The sequence below is a fragment of the Mus pahari genome, chromosome 17 (genome assembly GCF_900095145.1).
Source record: "Mus pahari chromosome 17, PAHARI_EIJ_v1.1, whole genome shotgun sequence".
Lineage (NCBI taxonomy): Eukaryota > Metazoa > Chordata > Mammalia > Rodentia > Muridae > Mus > Mus pahari.
This window is the reverse complement of record NC_034606.1, coordinates 56,676,901-56,695,808: the sequence shown is the minus strand read 5'-3', so window position 1 is coordinate 56,695,808 and position 18,908 is coordinate 56,676,901. Positions and strand designations below refer to the sequence as shown.

Genomic DNA, 18,908 nt, shown 5'->3' with positions numbered 1-18,908 from the left:
GAGGGAGCAGCTGCAGGTCCAGTAGTGGCAGCTCTGGAGTCATTTCTTGCAGCTGTGGGAGAGGCAGCAGCAGAAGAGGACCCAGCAGAAGGCACGGGAGCGGTCGTGGCTGGTCTCCCAGAAGTGGAACTAGCAGGAGCAGAGGACCCTGCAGAACCTCCTGTCGCGGTGGCTGTGGCTCTCCCAGATGTGGAACTAGCAGGCGCAGAGGACCCAGCTGAACCTCCTGGGGAGGTGCTGGAAAGACTTCCAGAGGTGGCACTAGGAGAGGTTGTTCTTACAGCTGGTCCTGTGGTGGCACCATGTCTCTCTGGTACAAATGTCTCAGGAGCTGAACTTGAAGCAGGGACTACTGTGGTTGTTGTGCTTGAATACACAATTTTTATGGTGAGAGCTGAGGTTTCATTAGAAGATGTGGATGTTTTATGTGCTTGTGCTTCATTGGATGAAGTTGTAGCTGGAACTGAGGTTTCTATGGATCCTGAAATTACAAGTAAGCACTTACTTTTTTATTTCCTTCTGTACCAATACACAAACTAACTCTCTACTCTTTCAACCTTGTAATTAATCCAAATAAATTCGTAGTAAATTTCCATAGATTATTTTCTGCGAAGTAATTATAACCTTTCCATAAAGCTTTTTCTTTTTTTCTTTCTTGTTTTTCCCAAGATGTTCTATTGGAACCTCCTTGAGTAATACTAATTATACGATTATTTGTTTCTGTACTTTAAATTAAGAGCCTTTTATGGCCACTCTTATCCTGGTGTTTTGAACTTCAAATTATCTATCTATCTATCTATCTATCTATCTATCTATCTATCTATCTATCTGTCTGTCTGTCTATCTATATATCTGTCTGTCTGTCTGTCTGTCTATTTATTTATTTATTTGGTTATATGTTTCATTTCAACTTTTTAGTTGGACTTTTATTATTTTAATTTAGTCCAACTAAAATTCTATTTTAATATGTTAAGTGAAAATATAGTTAGGAATGGTACCTTCCATTTCCATTTATCAGTTGCTAGTTTATTTATTGTTTCTGGTTTTTTAGCTTTCATCTCTCCATCATCACACAGAGGCATCACAACTAGTGTTTGAACAAATTCTAGTTCTCTGCCTAGAACTCTTCAGCATTCCTCTTTATGTCGTTCCCTTACAAGGAGGGAGAAATAAATTATTCTAGCTCATGGGTTTTCCATATCAAGTGAGTTAATACTTCAGAGACAATGTCTAGAAAAACAAATGTGCTTGACTAGAAAGGGAACATCCTATTATTGCCATATTTTTCTTCTTGTAATTAAACTTTCATGGAAATGTCATGTCACCTATCTTTTGGGTACTTTTAGCCCTTTCAAAGTAAGAGGCTACTCTATAGACAGAACATATAGAAATATATATGTTATATAATATAAATATAGATATATGCATTCTATATATACTTTTTAATATATTCTCTCTATAAAAGACAATATAGAGTAATACATATATATTTCCCAATGTATACATTCTAACATGTGTGTATATAGAGCCACATAATATGCATATGTGCAAATGCATACTTATATGGAAATATACCTGTACATACATGTTTACATATATATGTACACATGTATTTACACATGTATATATACATTTATTCATATACATACATATATACATACATGTATATACACAGTATGTATATAAAATTTTATGAGAAAAAAATAAACTTTGCATCTTGATACCTTTACATTTCAGTTATTTCAATATTCCTTCTAACTTAAAACAATGTGCAGAACTGTTCTATGCTGGTGTCAGCAGTTACCCTAAATTCTCAGCACCCTGGTGTACCTCTGGGACAAAAGCACTCATGGAAACTAGAGTTAAATGATTACAAGACTCAAAGATAATTAGCCAAAATGCAACACTGGGCTTGGATCAGCCTGCTCATCTTAGAAACAAAGCTAAGCTTAGTGTGAAACATGTGGTTCACTGCTCTGGGCCCAGTTAATGCTGAGTAGAGATTATTATTCTGTACTAATATGAAATCATGCAGAAAATGCACTGGTTGAAATTGCAACTGGCTTGGGGGCATAAATTAATGAGAACAGAATGCCAAACATCATCTTGAAATGAACCAGTCTTCCTAAGATGCTTATGTCTTGGTGTAACTGATGCGAATTCAACAGAAAATGACGTTGGAAAGAATTAACAATGCAGCTGTAGTTTCAATAATACCACAGCCATTATTAACTTTGTTATTATTTTTGGGGGGTTCCATGCCATATCACACTTGTGGCAGACAGCGACAACCTGTAGTAGTTGGCTCTTTTCTTCCATCACATGAATGTCAGGCATCAGCCTCAGATTCTTAAGCTTGGTGGCAAGTCCCTCTTATAGTCAAGCTATTTCACAGACCTGAGAGCTAATATTTTGATACAAGTAACTGCTATTATTTTTCCTCACCCAGAATCATTTTATTTGTATATAAATGATAATGATTATCAAATAAATAGCACTAAGCATTCTAAAATTTTAAAAATTATATTCATAATTATATTAAATTTTATAATCTATATATCACTTTGTTTTATAGGTTTTTATGCTATAAAAGAAAGATTATCTTCAGTAAATAAAACACACAAGTTTAAGGATTTATTAGCTCAAATAATATTCAGACCATCCATGTATCCAATCTTTACTGGAAACTCTATGCCAAAATGAGGAAGCTGAATTACTAACTTTCTCTTTTAAAATACAAAAAAAAAGTTACAGTTAAAATTTTCAACCCATTAGAGTTACCACTCATCATTAAAATATTTGCCAGATACCATTACATGACTTAACCCTAGATGTGGTTGTGAATGCTACGATAGAAAACCAGGGCAAATAACTTCAAGAAATGAATAATCCACAGAAGAAAGTAAAGTCTAGGAGGTTGGTGCAAGGAGGTCCTGATTATAGGAATGGAGGTGTTTCAGAAACAGTATGCGATTTTCTTAATGGTGTGTGTATGTGTGTGTGTGTGTGTGTGTGTGTGTGTGTGTTTGTGTGCGTGCGTGCATGTGCATGTGTGTTTGTGTGTGTTTGTGTGAATGTGTGCATGCCTGCATGTGTGTGGGTATGCATGCAGGTGTGTATGTGCATAGTGATACACTGATTAGCTACTTTTTTCCCACAAGGTTTTCTCATATTTTCCTTTGTCTAAGGTACTGAAGGCCACTCAGTGATTATGGTGGCTAAATTAGGAACACTGCATGGGAGAATTTAGATCTCAGTAGTTCAAAACCACAATCATACCAATGTTTATATTACATATAAGTTACCCTGGGTTTGGGGGAACAGTATTCTAAAGATTAGAAATTTCAAACAAAAGTCAGAAAATATTGTGTGTGATTTTCTTTTCCTAAACAACAACATTTTTCTAACATAATTTTTTCAAAGACAGAAATGAGTGTGCTTCCTCACACACCATCATGGCAAAGGCACAGGCGTTGGAAGGCAAAGCAGGTGAGTCTGAAGTTCCCACTGTCGGTGACTTACCTGAGGTCGAGCTGCTGGCCCTTGTTGTCACTGCTATGCAGAGGAGACAAATGTTTTGGAAATATAGGTTAAAATTGCATAGCTAGACAAGCTTAAACAGTATTCATCTAGATATGAGCTCCAAAAGGGTAGATATAGTATTAAAAAGCATCTGCCAGGCTCACTGGGCAGACTTTCATGAATTTCAACATATTTTTGTAATCCACTAATCATGGCTTAAAACTAACCCATGGGGCCTGGATGAATTTTAACAGTTTGCTAGCATAGTTGCTGATTCCCAGCCAGCCACATGCAAGGTGTTCATTTGGGACAGATGACCACAGAGGCAGCACTGTTCATCCTTTGTTCAACCCGAAGGAAACCCTGCTTCGCAGAACAAATACTTCTCAGTATTCGTTAGGAAGTGAATATGTGAGGACTAACAGATTGGATGCAGGACTCATGTGCCTGAACTGTACATTATCTCTGCCCTTGGTGTACAAACTAAAAATAATATAGAACATTTTATTTTTATTTACCTGCTGATGTGCTTAATACAGAAGTAGTTGTGGCCGTAGAGACTGTGGGAAAACATAGGATTTAGGAAAACAGGTTAGTCAAGGATTCTTCGCTAGGAAATTTCATTCGAGACGTATCTCGTCTTCCACTAAAATTAAACATCATGAAGTGATCTGTAGATACTGCCATACATAAATCAGTATAAATGGCACCACATAGTATACATCCACAAAAATAAAAACAAGTATTTCCCATCGTTATCAGCTAGCTGAACCTCCCGGAACTTTATAAAGTCTAAACGATGACCAAGAAATACAGTTCAGAAACCTGGAGCCTCATTACAAAAGGCACCAGTGTCACTGTGGCAACAGCACTTAGACAAAGCCATCTAACGTCATCACTGGAATCTATGGTCCCCAACCTATTGATGTTGTGACCTCCAAACAGTAGTCAACAGGAAATAAATCCCTTCTAAGCCACAAAGGGAGGAGTCTGCTGCAGCAACCGTGTGTTCAAACTGCCAGTAGACTCAATGTCTCAAAATTAAGTTAAGCTAATTTGCCCAAGAAATTCTCTTACATGCACATAAATTAAACACCTCTACCGGATAATATAAAGACATGATTTAAGACTAGTGAATGAACTAATTCTATTTTCAAAACATCTCTATGTGTGATTATAATTTTCAAATATTTATATCATTAAGATACCACATACTTCATTTACCACTTATTGAATTATCACCTAAAAATGTCAAACTCGTGTTGATGATATTTAACCAATTGGCATGGAATATTTATGGCAAATTGTAATTACTTTTCTGAATAAATTTGTGGAAATATGATGAGATGATATTCTGGTATTTTTCTGGAAACAATTTTAGTTTACATTGATATCAGCTGGTTTGCCAACATATTTTTACTGACACAATATTGTTTGAAACTATAAATGAGGAGTTCTTGACACAAAACATCAGGCTCACATTTGAAACAAGACTGTAACTTTACCTGTTGTTGTTGTCGAATTTGGAGGAGTTTCTGAAATGAATACAGATGACCATTATTGGAAGGAATTAAAAATATTGACAAAACACTACATCTGACGTCATGTAAAAGCCATGTTCTGTTTTTATGTCCTACTGTTCTTAATACAAAGTAGGGATGGTTTGTGAGTTCTTTTGAAACTCTTTTGAGGTTTTTCAGTTTGCTTTACTGAGGTTCTGGGGACTGAATCCAAGGCTTTGCCCTGTCTCGATAGCATGAGCACTGTATTACTGATCACCTTAAGCTCAGGATGCCTCTGCAATGTATGTCTCTCTCAAGAGTCCCTGAACACACTTTTATCCTTTCTATGTTGTTTCTGCTCCATCCCTCATTAAACTGCCTTGACTGATACCTCTTCGGCCTCTTAATTCCCTAAGATGTTCAGATGACTTGGCATGCATACAAGTATCAGCCGGCACTGAAAGTGACTTGAAATGTCCTTGCAGCCCTGGCTTTGAAGAGTGATCCTCTATCAACAACCACACAGGTTGGAGGGGTGCCAGCCCCAGATCCCTGGCAGTCAAAAGTCTGGCTGTGTGCTTCCGTTCTGTGGATGATCTACAAAGGAGCCCGTGTCCCCCTAAAGGAGCTGAAGTAAAACAAGTCCTCACTCACCACTGCACTCCAACTCGCCGGCAGAACAGGAGCTGAAAGTTGGAGAAGGCAAAGAGTGAGTCTGAGTCTGACTCCTGGTGTCAGGCTTTCTCAAACTTAGGACAATGAATTGAGCGCTAATTGCCTCCCGTGGAGCGCGCTGAGCTCAGTGGCTTGTGTGCTCGCCAAGCTGCTATGCCTGCCCATGTGGTTCACGGTAGAGTCTAAACGGTTGAGCCGCTAAGTTAGGTTGTCAACTGACAACCTCTGTTTCATCACGTAGTAAGTGTGTTTCCCTAGTACAGTCTCATCATCGAAAGCCTGCAAGGATGATTTATATCTCTAGAATTACAGTCTTTCCCGTAAACTACGTGATTTTTTTTCTGCCTTCTCATAAGATTGAATTTTTGCAAACCATTCAGTAGTTGCGATTTTTTTTTTTAACATGCAAAGGCAAAGAACTGCTCACAATAGCACAGAGCGTACCATATTCTTCCACAGTCATCCACAACAGCGCCCCCTGCTGGTATGACATCGTTGTAGAAGCAGCTACACTCTGCTAACGGGACACACTTCATAGTGTTCTCATCCAGATAGGGTGCGTTTTCTGGACATTTGGCGTAACAGCCTGCAAGAAACAAAGAACCCACAGTTTATCTTCAGTCACTGAAACTCGTTGTGCTTCATTGTACTTTTCTGAAGTTACTGCGATGATTCTGTGAGCTGAGGCAGAGTGTAGCAAGACATCTCGCTCCCACGGACGTGGGAGGGAAATAGGACTGAGTTACCACCAAGCTCACTTATAAAATGTTAACAGCTATAGCCAAGTACCACCAAGCTCACTTATAAATTTATATAATGTAATAGCTATAGTCAATTTTAAGTTTCCTTCTCAAGCATATTCTTGTTTTAAAATATATTCAAGTATATTCAAGTTTTTCCTGAATGGCTTGCTACTTCATTCATATACATGTAAACGCAAGCAGACTTTGGCTAGATGTGTCCCTTGACTGTGCATGACATGTCTAAAGGTGTATATTTTTCCAAGAGAGAGAGAGATAAGACACCCTTGTCACACTAAAAATCCCAGTGCCTAAGGTGTGACACACAGGAGACTTTAGGAAATTTATGTCACTTTTTCCTCCTGTTTTTCTCTCTAGGAGATATGATGTTAAAAACAGAGTGTGACACATAGATTATCGGCCTACCCTCAAACTTCATTCTTTCACAGGATACAGTCTGAGGCTGCTCTCTCATGCTTGTACATCAGCACATGATAAGAACAAAGACCGACAGCACGAGCCGCATCGCCATCTACTGCCCCAGAAAGGACATCTGCACCCAAATAGAAGGTCCCATAGGACTATCACTAAAATAAAAATTACTTCGTGCAATTCTAGACCTCAGACAACGAATTGAGAATTGAGGGAAACTAACAGTAGTTGGTTTTAAAGGCGGCACCATTTTCTGCCTCTCCGAATGGGTCCCACCTTACCTTCTAAAAGTGAAGAAAACTTCTGGCCAATGACCTGATCTTTGCACGTTTTGGCTGTCACTGTACCGCAAGGTTCATAGTGCCAGCTGCACTCCCCGGGAGCATTGTAGTAGTCGCAGTACACAGCTGTGAAGGAATCACAGCAGTAAATTACCTCCATTCCTAGCATGGCCGTTCCCACCTTTCGAGTTCCCAAAAATAGTTTTGACTCATGTTTACTTTTTGTCCGTTAATTTACTTATTCACTTTATATCCCAATTGCTGTCCCACCTCTTCTAGCTACCCCCTCCCTCCACACACAGTCCCTCTCCCCCCCCTCTCTCTCTCTCTCTCTTCTTCTTCTTCTCAAGAATCCTAGATGGCACCAGTGACAGACTAAATATGTGTCATTCACCTCACCGAGTGTCTTTGGATTTATCCAAATTGCCATATAGCCCAACACAGCACACATGTCGGGGGCTGCTTACAGACTTAGTCACCTCTTTTCCTTTTACAGCTCATTTTGGAGCTATTTTAAGCCATCATCGGGATCAGTGGTTATAAATGTCTGATGATGGTCTTAGGCAATCCCTTTGTGGGGTCGAGGGGACTGACAGGCATGCAGGTGACTATAATCCAATCACTGAAGAAGCTTCCACAGGAGAATTGCCACAAGACCAAGGCTAGCCCGGGTTATATAAGGAGTTCTGCAGGAACTGGGTCTACAGTGAATACCCTGCCTCACTAAGATTCTGAGGAAATGAAGCTCTTTTGAGATGTAGTATTCTTCAAATAAGATTATATATCACTAAGCTTTGTAGATGGAATGCAGTGTTTATCTTGTCAATGTTTCTAATTCATTTAAAAACATCTCCCATCATGCTTTGCTTACAGGGGAAAGGGCTGATTGATTTCTATTATGGTTCTGTGGTTCTGCATATGGAGATTCATTTCATATACAAATTCATTTTCAATAAGGTGGTATGTCAAGGAAATATATGTGGGGATTTCAATCAAGAGTAGTATAGGGAGCTCATGCCTATGTCACATGAAAACTCAAATTCTTCAAGAGCAGGGATGCATTTTCCATCAGGATTCCATATATTTCCTCTGTGAACAAAAGGGCTGTTTCTAACTAAGGCTGAACACAAAACGTTATAGTTTGTGTTATTTCTGTTGGGTATTTTCACCATCATGAGCACACATGTTAGGGTGGTTTCCGCCCTCTCTGGATCTGAGAATATGTGCTTAACAGGAAATCTGAGAGGAAGAGCAGTCGTTTACGAAAACAACCTTGTCTACTTACAACTTTCAGAAAACCAAAGTCCACTTACGGCAGAGGTTTGGCTTTCTCCATGAGACACAGACTCCAGCTGCGTTACATGCCTCTGCATACATTGCCACAGCAGTACACAAGCCAAGGTACTTCCCTTCCATGTCACATGAACAGGCTTCTTCAATACATGCCTCGTAGTAGGTCGTAGGGTCCACCTAGACAGAGCACAACACATGAGTGTCTGGGAAGGACCCAGGCGAATAGCGATGCTCGGAGCAGTGTGGGAAGGACCCACGTGATCAGTGACGCCCAGAGCAGTGTGGGAAGAACCCATGCAAGCGGGGCAGTACTACCTTGCTGTGGCAATCCCTGAAGGTGTTATCCCTGAGGATCTCACATCTCTTCTCAGCCCAGGCTTTGCAGTATGGGTTCGAGTCACACGGGAAGCTTTGAGTTACTGTGTCTGCACATTCCTGAGATGTTTTCCAGCTGTTTGCAAATTCCAGTGCTCCGGCAGTTACTGAAGAGTGCCTTGTTGTGAAGTCATCCTTAAGATCACCATTGTTGTTTCCACAAAGACCACACACTTTGTGCTGTGTTGATTAAAGGAGCAAAATAAATAAATAAATGAATAAATAAATCACAGTCCAAGATCAATGGCATGGCCAAGTCGTATCGACTTTAGAGATGCAGAGATGGAGCAACATATGCAAGTCAATAGACATATTATACACAATATATTAAATATAAATGAAATATATTATAAATAATAGACCAAATTATGGATACCAGGACAATTCACATGGTCCTCTCTATAGAGAAAAAAGCTTTTGAAAAAAAATCCAACATTTCCTTAGGTTAAGAGTCCTGAGAAGACTAGGAATAGAAGAAATGTATCCCAAAGTAGCAAATTCTATATATTATGAACCTACAACTATCACCATAAATGGGGGGAACTGGATGCATTTTTACTGTTGTCAGGAACAAGAAATATGTGTGCACTTTCTCCATTCTTATTTAATATTGTACTTGAGTTCTTAGCTAGAGAAATAAAGGAAAGAGAAGAAAATTAAAAGGATACACACAGGAAAGGAAGAAGTCAAAGTATTTTTATTTGCAGACAAATAATTCTATACATAAAGAGTCTTCCAGATAACTGGTAAAGACCTTTAATAGTATGGCAAAATACCAAACTAATGTAAAAAACAAAAACAAAACAAAACAAAACAAAAACCAAAAGTCTTCTTATATAATAATCATCCTAGTCAGGGTAAACATTTCTGCAATAAAGCACCGTGACTAAGACCAATTTGGGGAGGAATGGGTTTATTCGGTTTACACTTCCAGATCAGTATTTATTACCAAAGGAAGTCAGGACAGGAACTCAATCAAGGCAGGAGCATGGAGACAAGAGATGATGCAGAGGCCATGGGGGAATGCTACTTACAGGCTTGCTCCTCGTGGCTTGGTCAAGGTGAACTCAGAACCAACAGCTCAAGGGTGGCCCCTATCCACAACGGGCTGGGCCCTCCATCATCAGTCACTACTTAAGAAAATGCCTTACAGGCTTGCCTACAGCCTGATCTTATTGAGGCATTTTCTCAATTGAGGCTCCCTCCTTTTCAGTGACTCTAGCTTGTCAAGTTTTGTCAAGTTGACACAACTCTAGACAGCACACTACCAACCGTTCTGAGGAAGAAAGTTTGAGGAAAATAAAAAAGACGGAAGAAACCTAAGCAAGGACATCAAAGGACCTCTCTTTAGGAGGAAAACATGGAATTCCTATGCCTATGGACTGAAAGAATTAACTTTGTGAAAACTGCCATCCTACCAAAGGCAATCTATAGGTCCAATTAATAGAAATAAATGTTTCAATGGCATTCTTAAAATAAACAGAAAAACCATAATACTCGTATGGAAGCCCAGGACACCTTGGGTACCCAAACAAACAATCCTGAGTGAGAAAACATGATTCTGAGGGAATCATCATATCTGATTTCAAGTTGTGAGAACCATCCCAATAAAAACAGTATGTTTGCTCTTGGCAGAAAAACCAGATCTGTGAGCAAAGGAAGAGAAGAGGACTCGGAAAGAATGCTGCACCGCTGATTTAAATTTGCCCGTAGCTGTCTTCAACAACTGGTGCTGGCAAGACTGAATAGCTCCCTAAAACAACTAATGTACTAGGCATGAAAGAAATGCAAATTAGAACTATCCTGGAATCCATCTCACCCCAGACTAAATAGTAATCATCAAGATGACGAGTGATAACCAATGCTGAAGAATGTGGACGGAATGTGGACTGAAGACCAACCACATCAGCCACCACACAAAACACCTTGGAGGCCTGTTGGAAAAGGAAAACTAGACCTTCCAGGTGACTCAGCTACCCGCAGGCATTTTCACTCCAATGCTTATCAGAAACACCACTCAGGACTACTAAGTAATAGGGTCAACGTAAGTTGTGACAGAACGATGGGAGAAGTTAGGGAAGAGAAGGCTTGGTGGGATGTAAGGGACAGTGGGGACTCATGAGTGGTAGGAAGGAGGGAAGAGGAGGAGGAGGGGTATACTGGCTGGTTTTGTGTGCCAACTTGACACAAGCTGGAGCTATCACAGAGAAAGGAGATTCAGATGAGGAAATGCCTCCATGAGAACCAAGTGTAAGGCATTTTCTCAACTAGTGCTCAAAGAGGGAGGATGGGTGGTGCCATCCCTGGGCTGGTAGTCTTGGGTCTGCTGAAAGGACCGTGATATAGCAGTCTCTTGTGAGGCTATGCCAGTGCCTGGCAAACACAGAAGTGGTTGCTCACAGTCAGCTATTGGATGGAAAACAGGGCTCCCAGTGGAGGAGCTAGAGAAAGTACCCAAGGAGCTGAAGGGGGCTGTAACCCTATAGGTGGAACAACAATATGAACTAACCAGTACCCCCTGAGCTCATGTCTCTAGCTGCATATGTAGCAGAAGATGGCCTATTCGGTCATCATTGGGAAGAGAGGCCGCTTGGTCTTGCAAACTTTATATGACCCAGCACAGGGGAACACCAGGGCCAAGAAGTGGGACTGGGTGGGTAGGGGAGCAGGGCGGGGGGAGGGTATGGGGAACTTTCGGGATAGCATTTGAAATGTAAATAAAGACAATATCTAATAAAAAAAAAAAAAGCAAGCTGGGCACGGCAGCAAGGTCAGTAAGCAACATCCCTCCATGTCCTCTGCATCAGCTCCTGCTTCCTGACCTGCTTGAGTTCCAGTCCCGACCTCCTTGGGTGATGAACAGCAATGTGGAAGTGTAAGCTGAGTAAACCCTTTCCTCCCCAACTTGCTTCTTGGTCATGATGTTTTGTGCAGGAATAGAAACCCTGACTCAGACATATAGCAAATTCATAGGTGGTAGATGGAAGATATATAGATGGTAGATAGATATAGATAATAATAATAACAATAATAATGATGATGGTACAAGATACATAGATAAACAGGTAGATAGATAAACAGACAGATAATGATAATGATGATGATACATGATAGATAAAGAAACAGACAGACCAATGATTCATAGATAGATATAAACATCATAGTTATTAAATACTGTATCATATTGAATTCCATTTTTTAAAAGAATCAGAATTTGTCATTAATTCAAGGCATTTAAATCAAGGCATCCTATACTACAAAATGATTTAGTACATTGCATAATAATTTTTTGGTAGGGAGGTCTTTCTATAAAATAGCCTTGACTGTCCTGGAACTCAGTGTGTAGACCAGGGTGGCCTCCAATTCATAAAGAACCACCTGACTTTGCCTCTTGAGAGCTGGGATTAAAGGCATGTGCCACCACACCTGGTATGAATAAAAAATAATTATATTTGTGATTTTTAAAAAGTAATTGTGCATGCATACACTCACTCTTAGACTATCTGCTGTAAGAAAATGTTCTTAATTCCAAACATGTAGCTGCCTTAAAGTCATGTCATGTGATAATCTCAAGTTAGCAGACACTAGACTAGAATGCCTCCATTGACTGTGCTGGAATTCCGAAGAGATTTGGTCATTTGAGTATACTTCATGGTAAGTAAAGAGATCTGAGCCCTCCATCAGCACCCCACAGGCCTATGAAGACATGTCTTTGAATGTTCATTGCCCCAGCTTGTAAGAGAGGTCTCTACCTGCCAGCTTGGGTCCAGGATAACCGAAACTTTTGTGTATTTGTCCCAGATCAGGATAATTCCGTTCAGAAGCTTCACAATCAGGTACAGGCCGACCGTGTGAATCGAGTACAAGTTCGCACTGCGCTCCCTGCAATCCGTACTCTCCGCAGTCTGAACTGCCGTCACTTTGCCATCTTGTAAGATGATGTTCTGATCCTATAAATTAAAAGGAATATTTTTTTTTAGCCAGAGCCCTTTCGGTTAGAAGGCCACAGTATGAGAGGACATCCAAGGGAAGAGGAGTTGTGTCACACCTGGAAAGCCACAATGACTTTTCTGGAACAAGTAAGCCCGTTTTCACAGCAGGGGACACTCTCAGTTAAAATACGGAATGTGCCGTTTTCTTGACCACAGTAATCCTGTTAAAAGTAAATTATAATGGTTTATTCATGTCAGGAACATAGACCTTAACTACAACATTCACATCTGAGGATTTCTTAAACTCAATAAATCTTATACTATGATAAAGCAATACATACATGATAAAGAATTCCTGAAATGCATCAGCTTGGCTGTATTTGTGGCCAGGCAGATAGCAGAGTTACCTCTAATTAGCCTGTTCTGATTTAAAACCAATTCTATTGCTTCCACACAAGGCTCGACTTGACTATAGATGTACCAGTACTTAAACGATATACACGAACCATTGGTTTGCTTTTGAATATTAAAAATAGCTAAAGGTCATTCATTTCCTCTAGTGATTTATATAGAAGTTAATAGTCAGTTGTAACTAATCAATAACAAAACATGCATTAGATGGTACCTAGGAAGGAGTTTGATTGCCTCTGAAAAGCATAAACTGAAATCAGACATTTCATTCTTTAACTATGACCATCTCTTATTAGTAGTATAATCCCCTTAATTCATTTAGATCTCCCTGTCTCTATCTGAATTATAGTAACTATAATATTCATTTTAGCATTGCAATGATTTAACAAGATTAAATATTATGTCAAGCAAATTTGCTTGGTAAGGAAGCACTTGGGGAACTCCAGTCCCCATTGTTACTGCCACAACTAGAATAATAGGATCTAACATTCACTAAGCACTTAATGTGGCCACAGTGTGTGCACCCCTTCGACTTCAAGTAGCAACTATTTCCATGTATGTTTTATAGATTTAGAATCTTAAATGCAGATATCTTAACGTGCTCACTGTCATACATTTAATGAAGCCATGCCAGAGGTCAGCAGAGTTGCTGGAGCCACCATCACATTGTAAAACACTCCCCCTTCTAGAAACATATCAGAATCTCTTTTTTTTTTTAAATCCAATTTTGAAAATAAAATTCCCCTGTACTCATGAACATATGAAAAATGATTATGAGGACAGAAAACCTTATTATAAAATATACCTCAAGGAATGTATACTGGCAGAGCCCATCAAAGCTGTAACTTTCTCCATCAAATGTTCTGAAATGTCCTTCTCCATAGACGTGGCAAGTTGATTGACACTCATTCTGGGTACAGTTCCAAGACCCTTTTATGCAAGTACTGAAAGGAGAATATGGAAGAGTAATAATTATTTTGTTATGATTCATATATTTTATTGATTTATAAACAATCATAAAATGTTCCTTGGTTTAAATATTGTAGGTGTATTCCTTATATTGTTTAGTGTTCATGAGATATGATGTAACACAAAGTGTGTATTGCAAAACATAAGACTTTTGCTAACTCAGTTTGGCCATTGTTCTTGAAATAGCCCTCTGTGTGACTTTTTCCCATGAAAAAATAACAGCAAACTACGCATTTCTAAATATCCAAAAATAATAAATTGTGAATTCTTTATTACTCACCACTCATTGCAGCCAACAGAAGTAACACTTCCCTGTTCATATTCTCTGTCACCAAAAGAGCAGGGACAGTCATCAGGATGTATACATATCCCTTTAGAGTTACGGACCATTCCTACAGGACAGTAGCACCCACGTTTGCAAGGCAAGTCACCCTACAAGAAGACATGAGAATCAGCACTTTTGTCATCATGGTACACCATCAGTTTCAAGTTAAGTGCATCATTATGGCTAAGGTTTGTCTGGGGTCCAACATTTGACAAGTACAAGAGATCATGCAAACACACAAATGATCTAATTATTTTCTGATAATTGTAGCTTCTATTACCCTGAAAGATTTAAAGTTTTAAAATGATTCACTCTGATGTTATGTTACCCACCTCAAAATCAGGTATGTTCCGGGTAGCACATGTCCTTTCTGTCCTTCTCTGTGCCTTGGGATCTTTGCAATCTATGTACTCAGCCCCTCTGGAACAGTTTTCTGAGAGATAAAAACAAGGAGTTGTTACTATAGAACTCCTGATCTGACTTTATTTAAGAAGTAGGAGTTCTGGCACATGGCTGTATCTTCAGCATTAGGAAAACTGAAATAGAATCGTTGTCCTTTCAAAGACAGCCTGGGAGAGAGAGAGAGAGAGAGAGAGAGAGAGAGAGAGAGAGAGAGAGAGAGAGAAAGGAGAGAGATGGATATAGACATATTGAGCTAGATATAGAGAAATGAGATAAGATAGAGATAATAATAGTGATAGAGAGAGATAGTTATAGAAATGAGCTAAAGAAATGAGATAGAAAGATAGAGAGAGATGATAGATAGACAGAAAGAAATATATGTGGATAGATAGATAGATGGATAGACAGATGGATGGATAAATGATAGACAGATGATAGATGATAAATAGACAGGTGGATGCATAGATGATAGATAGGGTAGATATGTAGATAGAGGATACATAGATGGGTAGATATATGATAGATAGATGGATAGATGAAAGAAAGAAAGAAAGAAAGAAAGAAAGAAAGAAAGAAAGAAAGAAAGAAAGAAAGAAAGAAAGATAGATAGATAGATAGATAGATAGATAGGTGATAGACAGATGATAAGAGGAGGAGAGGTGAGGAGATAAGAGGATCATAGGGGAAATAAATGAGGGCAGAAGTTAGAAACCAAACAATAACAGCAATAGCAATAAAACTACTTACGTAGGGTTAAATCAAGGGGTGTTTGGCAATGAAGCACTCCATCCTGACAGACACTGGAAAAAAAACATATATTTTATATCCTTTAAACATTAATGTTTGAGGGTAATTGTATAGATGTGACTTAGTTACAAGAATATACACTTTGCCAAATTTTAAGGTCCCTTATTAAGAATGTGCAAGTTCTATGGATGTCAGAGAACATCATGGAAAATTTAGCCACAGGATCTAATCTAGCTGAGAATATGAAAAATGAGGGAAGAAGAATAAGTCATGTTTCAAAGGCTCCCACGAATCTCCTGTGGATGCAGGAAGGATTATACACAATGAAGGAAAGCAATAGAAATAGATTGGGGCTGGATGTTGAATGGCCTTAAATGTGCTGTTCTATTCTTTCGGCAACTGTCAGTCATTTCCCTAAGAAGGCTAGTGGCCCAACCAAGCGTGTGCTTTGCCTTAGACATCCTGGTCAGAGAGCAGGGAATCGGATACAGGTATAGGAGTCACAGGAAGGAAAGGAAGTGTTAGCTAGCTCAGTAGTGCTGGCAGGAGATGAGGATTCCTCATATTGAGAGATGCCGTAGCTGTGGAGACCTATCCTGTAACCCATAATCACCTGGTGCTACAATAACTACAGAGGGAAAGAAAGCCTATCATGAAACCTGAACCAGATGTCTCTGTGAACAGTCACAGCCTGGCCACTATCTGTTTCTAGCACAACCTTCAATAGCCCCTGTACCCAATATTTCTTACGCATTTTCTATATCATTCTTTTCACAAAAATCATTCTCCATACATGAGTTTTATCTGGAAAAACAATCGGTTCTTATGAGAATTCAAATTTCAACTTCTGCTGGGATGCATCCCCCAATGCCACAGACAGCAGTTACTATTTCATGCTAACAAACACTTTTACTTAGTTTGTGTGTACAAGGTAACTACTACTTTCTTTTGTAATTATAGCAATCGATTCAAGTCCTAGACATAGACACTTCACAAGTATTTACAGAATGCTACGTACTAAGATGGTATTCCATAATCTGGGTGTAAAATCATTTTGCATTGCCTGTTTGTAAAAGTTTCCGGAGCACATTTCTCCTGATGTTAAAACCAGAGTAGGGCAAACCCTGTATGATCAGTATGGTGCAGTGGAGCCCCCAGAACAACCAATCATGTCAAGAGCCATCATAGGACAAGCTAATAACTAGCAGGTGATCGTCCTGAGATGGTCTGCTTTGGATTATAATATAATCTGCAACAGATTCACTCTTATAGACAAGGCCCTAAGATAATTAATTTTAGAAAAGATTCCTGCTATTAATATGCTTTTTCTGTTATTATTAAACATATATAACAATCACTAGGTATTAGCCTGTCCCTTTTGAGAAGATTTCTGCAAATCTACAAAGATGTACTGTCTTGTAGTGATGCTATATAGAAAAATAAATGACTTCTTAAGTCTAATAATGATCCTATAAGAATTCCTAAAATTAGATCAGTGATTATTAAGCTATTTTATAGTTAGACTACTATTAGGTCTGTTTCAGATATTCAAAATTGCAATGAGATCTCTGTCAGTCTCCCATGTGTCACCAGTTAATTGCCTCTGGGTAACCTGACTTTCTCATACTCAGAGCACATTCCAAGACGTCATGAAACAATTAACCAAAGGTCGTAAAAGGGAACTAATAATTTTATAGGTTCTAGGACAGAAAATAAAATATTGACTGGGTTTATCTATACAAAACTTCACTAATAACTTAGTTATGGTTTTAAACCTTCAGTGAACCTGTGAAGCTATGACAGGTGATGGATCTTTAGCCAGATAATAACTCCTGATGGATATGCATGTAAACATTTGCTGTTGTAAACTTCTATTTCAATTTATGATTTGATTTTGTGTGTGTGTGTGTGAACTTGTGATGAGTTTTTAACCTGTGATCATGTATTCTGAAAGATGTATAAGTACTGAGGACAAAGAGATAAAAACAAAGAGTAGAATGTTTTCCCTTTCCCCAGAGAAAAGAGGAGAAAATAATTTTTTGCCTTTCCCCATTCAGAGAAGATTTTTTCCCTTTCTCCACTTAGAAGAACTTTTCCCTTGCCCCATTTAGGATCTTTCCACTTTTTCCAATTTTTCTTGGATAGATTTAATAGGTTTTTTTGTGTAACTTAGTAATAAATGCTATAACCACTTTTCAATGTGTCCCTTTTTCTTCTTGCAACTTCCCACTAGTAGGTTGAAAGGTTTCCCCCCCCTTCCCCTGCCCTCACCCTCCTCTCTGCCCTTCCATCTGCCCTCTCACAGCATAGCTCCTGCTGTCCAGCTCCTGCCACTCAGCTCCTGCTTATATTAAAAAAGAAAGAAAAGAAAAGAAAAGAAAAGAAAAGAAAAGAAAAGAAAAGAAAAAGAAAAAGAAAAAGGAAAAGAAAAAGAAAAGGGAAAGGAAAAGGAAAAGGAAAAGGAAAAGGAAAAGGAAAAGGAAAAAGAAAAAGAAAAAAAGAAGCAATTTTTTTACACCCTTACTGTTTTAGGAAGAGGTGCTAAGTGCCAGAAACTGCAGTTTCTGGCCTCAGAAGATCACAGAAGGCAGGTTAGAAACAGTCCAAGGTAACTTAGACCTAGAAAACTAAACTTTTTACTATTCTACAGCAACCCTAAATATCACCTAAAACAGAGTCTTACCCTCCACTGATGCTCTTCCCCCTCTGCTGCCTCAAGAACTGACAAGAAAGAAGACCCCCACCAGGGCTGGCCCCTGTGGCAATCAATTATCAATCAATCATCCAACCAATAAATAAATACCAATAAGCGTCAATAATACGTGGAAAATGAAAAAAAATGTGGCAGATTTGAGGGAGACTTCATACTGACAAATGACCATTTTTCTGAAAGAACACATTCCCTTGTCAATGCCATAAGAAACATCTGTGTATGCTGCTGTGGGTGGCATCATGAGCATCTATGTAACCTACTACATACCATTTATTGTCATCAATAAGGATGGACTTGCCAGGTTGCACAATCTCATCATTAACATAGCAGTCACACTCAGATTTCTGAACACAGTTCCCTTCATTATTCTGGTACATTCCATCAGGGCAAGTACATCCGTCAACCGGAATGTCTTCTATATCGCAGCTTCGGTCTCGTGCGGACAGCGATCGGCAAGAACTGTTGCAGGTTTTCACTTTGTAGTTGAAAACAAGACCACTTGGACAAGACACCTCTTCAGGGAAGGGACAAGAACAGTAGTTACTGTGTGTGCACTAAGAGAAGAGCTTCCTTCACACTGATGTTTATA

General features: G+C 39.0%; 1 protein-coding gene across 1 annotated transcript in view; it reads right to left on the bottom strand.

The window, feature by feature from the left end:
• Window positions 1-18,908, bottom strand: part of LOC110334547 (mucin-19-like) — a 97,438-nt gene that overhangs the window by 28,727 nt on the left and 49,803 nt on the right. The window contains exons 26-42 of the mRNA XM_029547874.1: window positions 18,587-18,833; window positions 15,607-15,659; window positions 14,790-14,890; window positions 14,413-14,564; window positions 13,969-14,107; window positions 12,869-12,973; window positions 12,573-12,770; window positions 8,761-9,000; window positions 8,466-8,622; window positions 7,153-7,278; window positions 6,144-6,285; window positions 5,679-5,710; window positions 5,017-5,057; window positions 4,348-4,354; window positions 4,041-4,082; window positions 3,523-3,552; window positions 158-481 (exon numbers count right to left, since the gene is read on the bottom strand). Coding sequence (XP_029403734.1) covers window positions 158-481; window positions 3,523-3,552; window positions 4,041-4,082; window positions 4,348-4,354; window positions 5,017-5,057; window positions 5,679-5,710; window positions 6,144-6,285; window positions 7,153-7,278; window positions 8,466-8,622; window positions 8,761-9,000; window positions 12,573-12,770; window positions 12,869-12,973; window positions 13,969-14,107; window positions 14,413-14,564; window positions 14,790-14,890; window positions 15,607-15,659; window positions 18,587-18,833 — 2,136 coding nt within the window. The remainder of the gene's footprint in view (window positions 1-157; window positions 482-3,522; window positions 3,553-4,040; window positions 4,083-4,347; window positions 4,355-5,016; window positions 5,058-5,678; window positions 5,711-6,143; window positions 6,286-7,152; window positions 7,279-8,465; window positions 8,623-8,760; window positions 9,001-12,572; window positions 12,771-12,868; window positions 12,974-13,968; window positions 14,108-14,412; window positions 14,565-14,789; window positions 14,891-15,606; window positions 15,660-18,586; window positions 18,834-18,908) is intronic.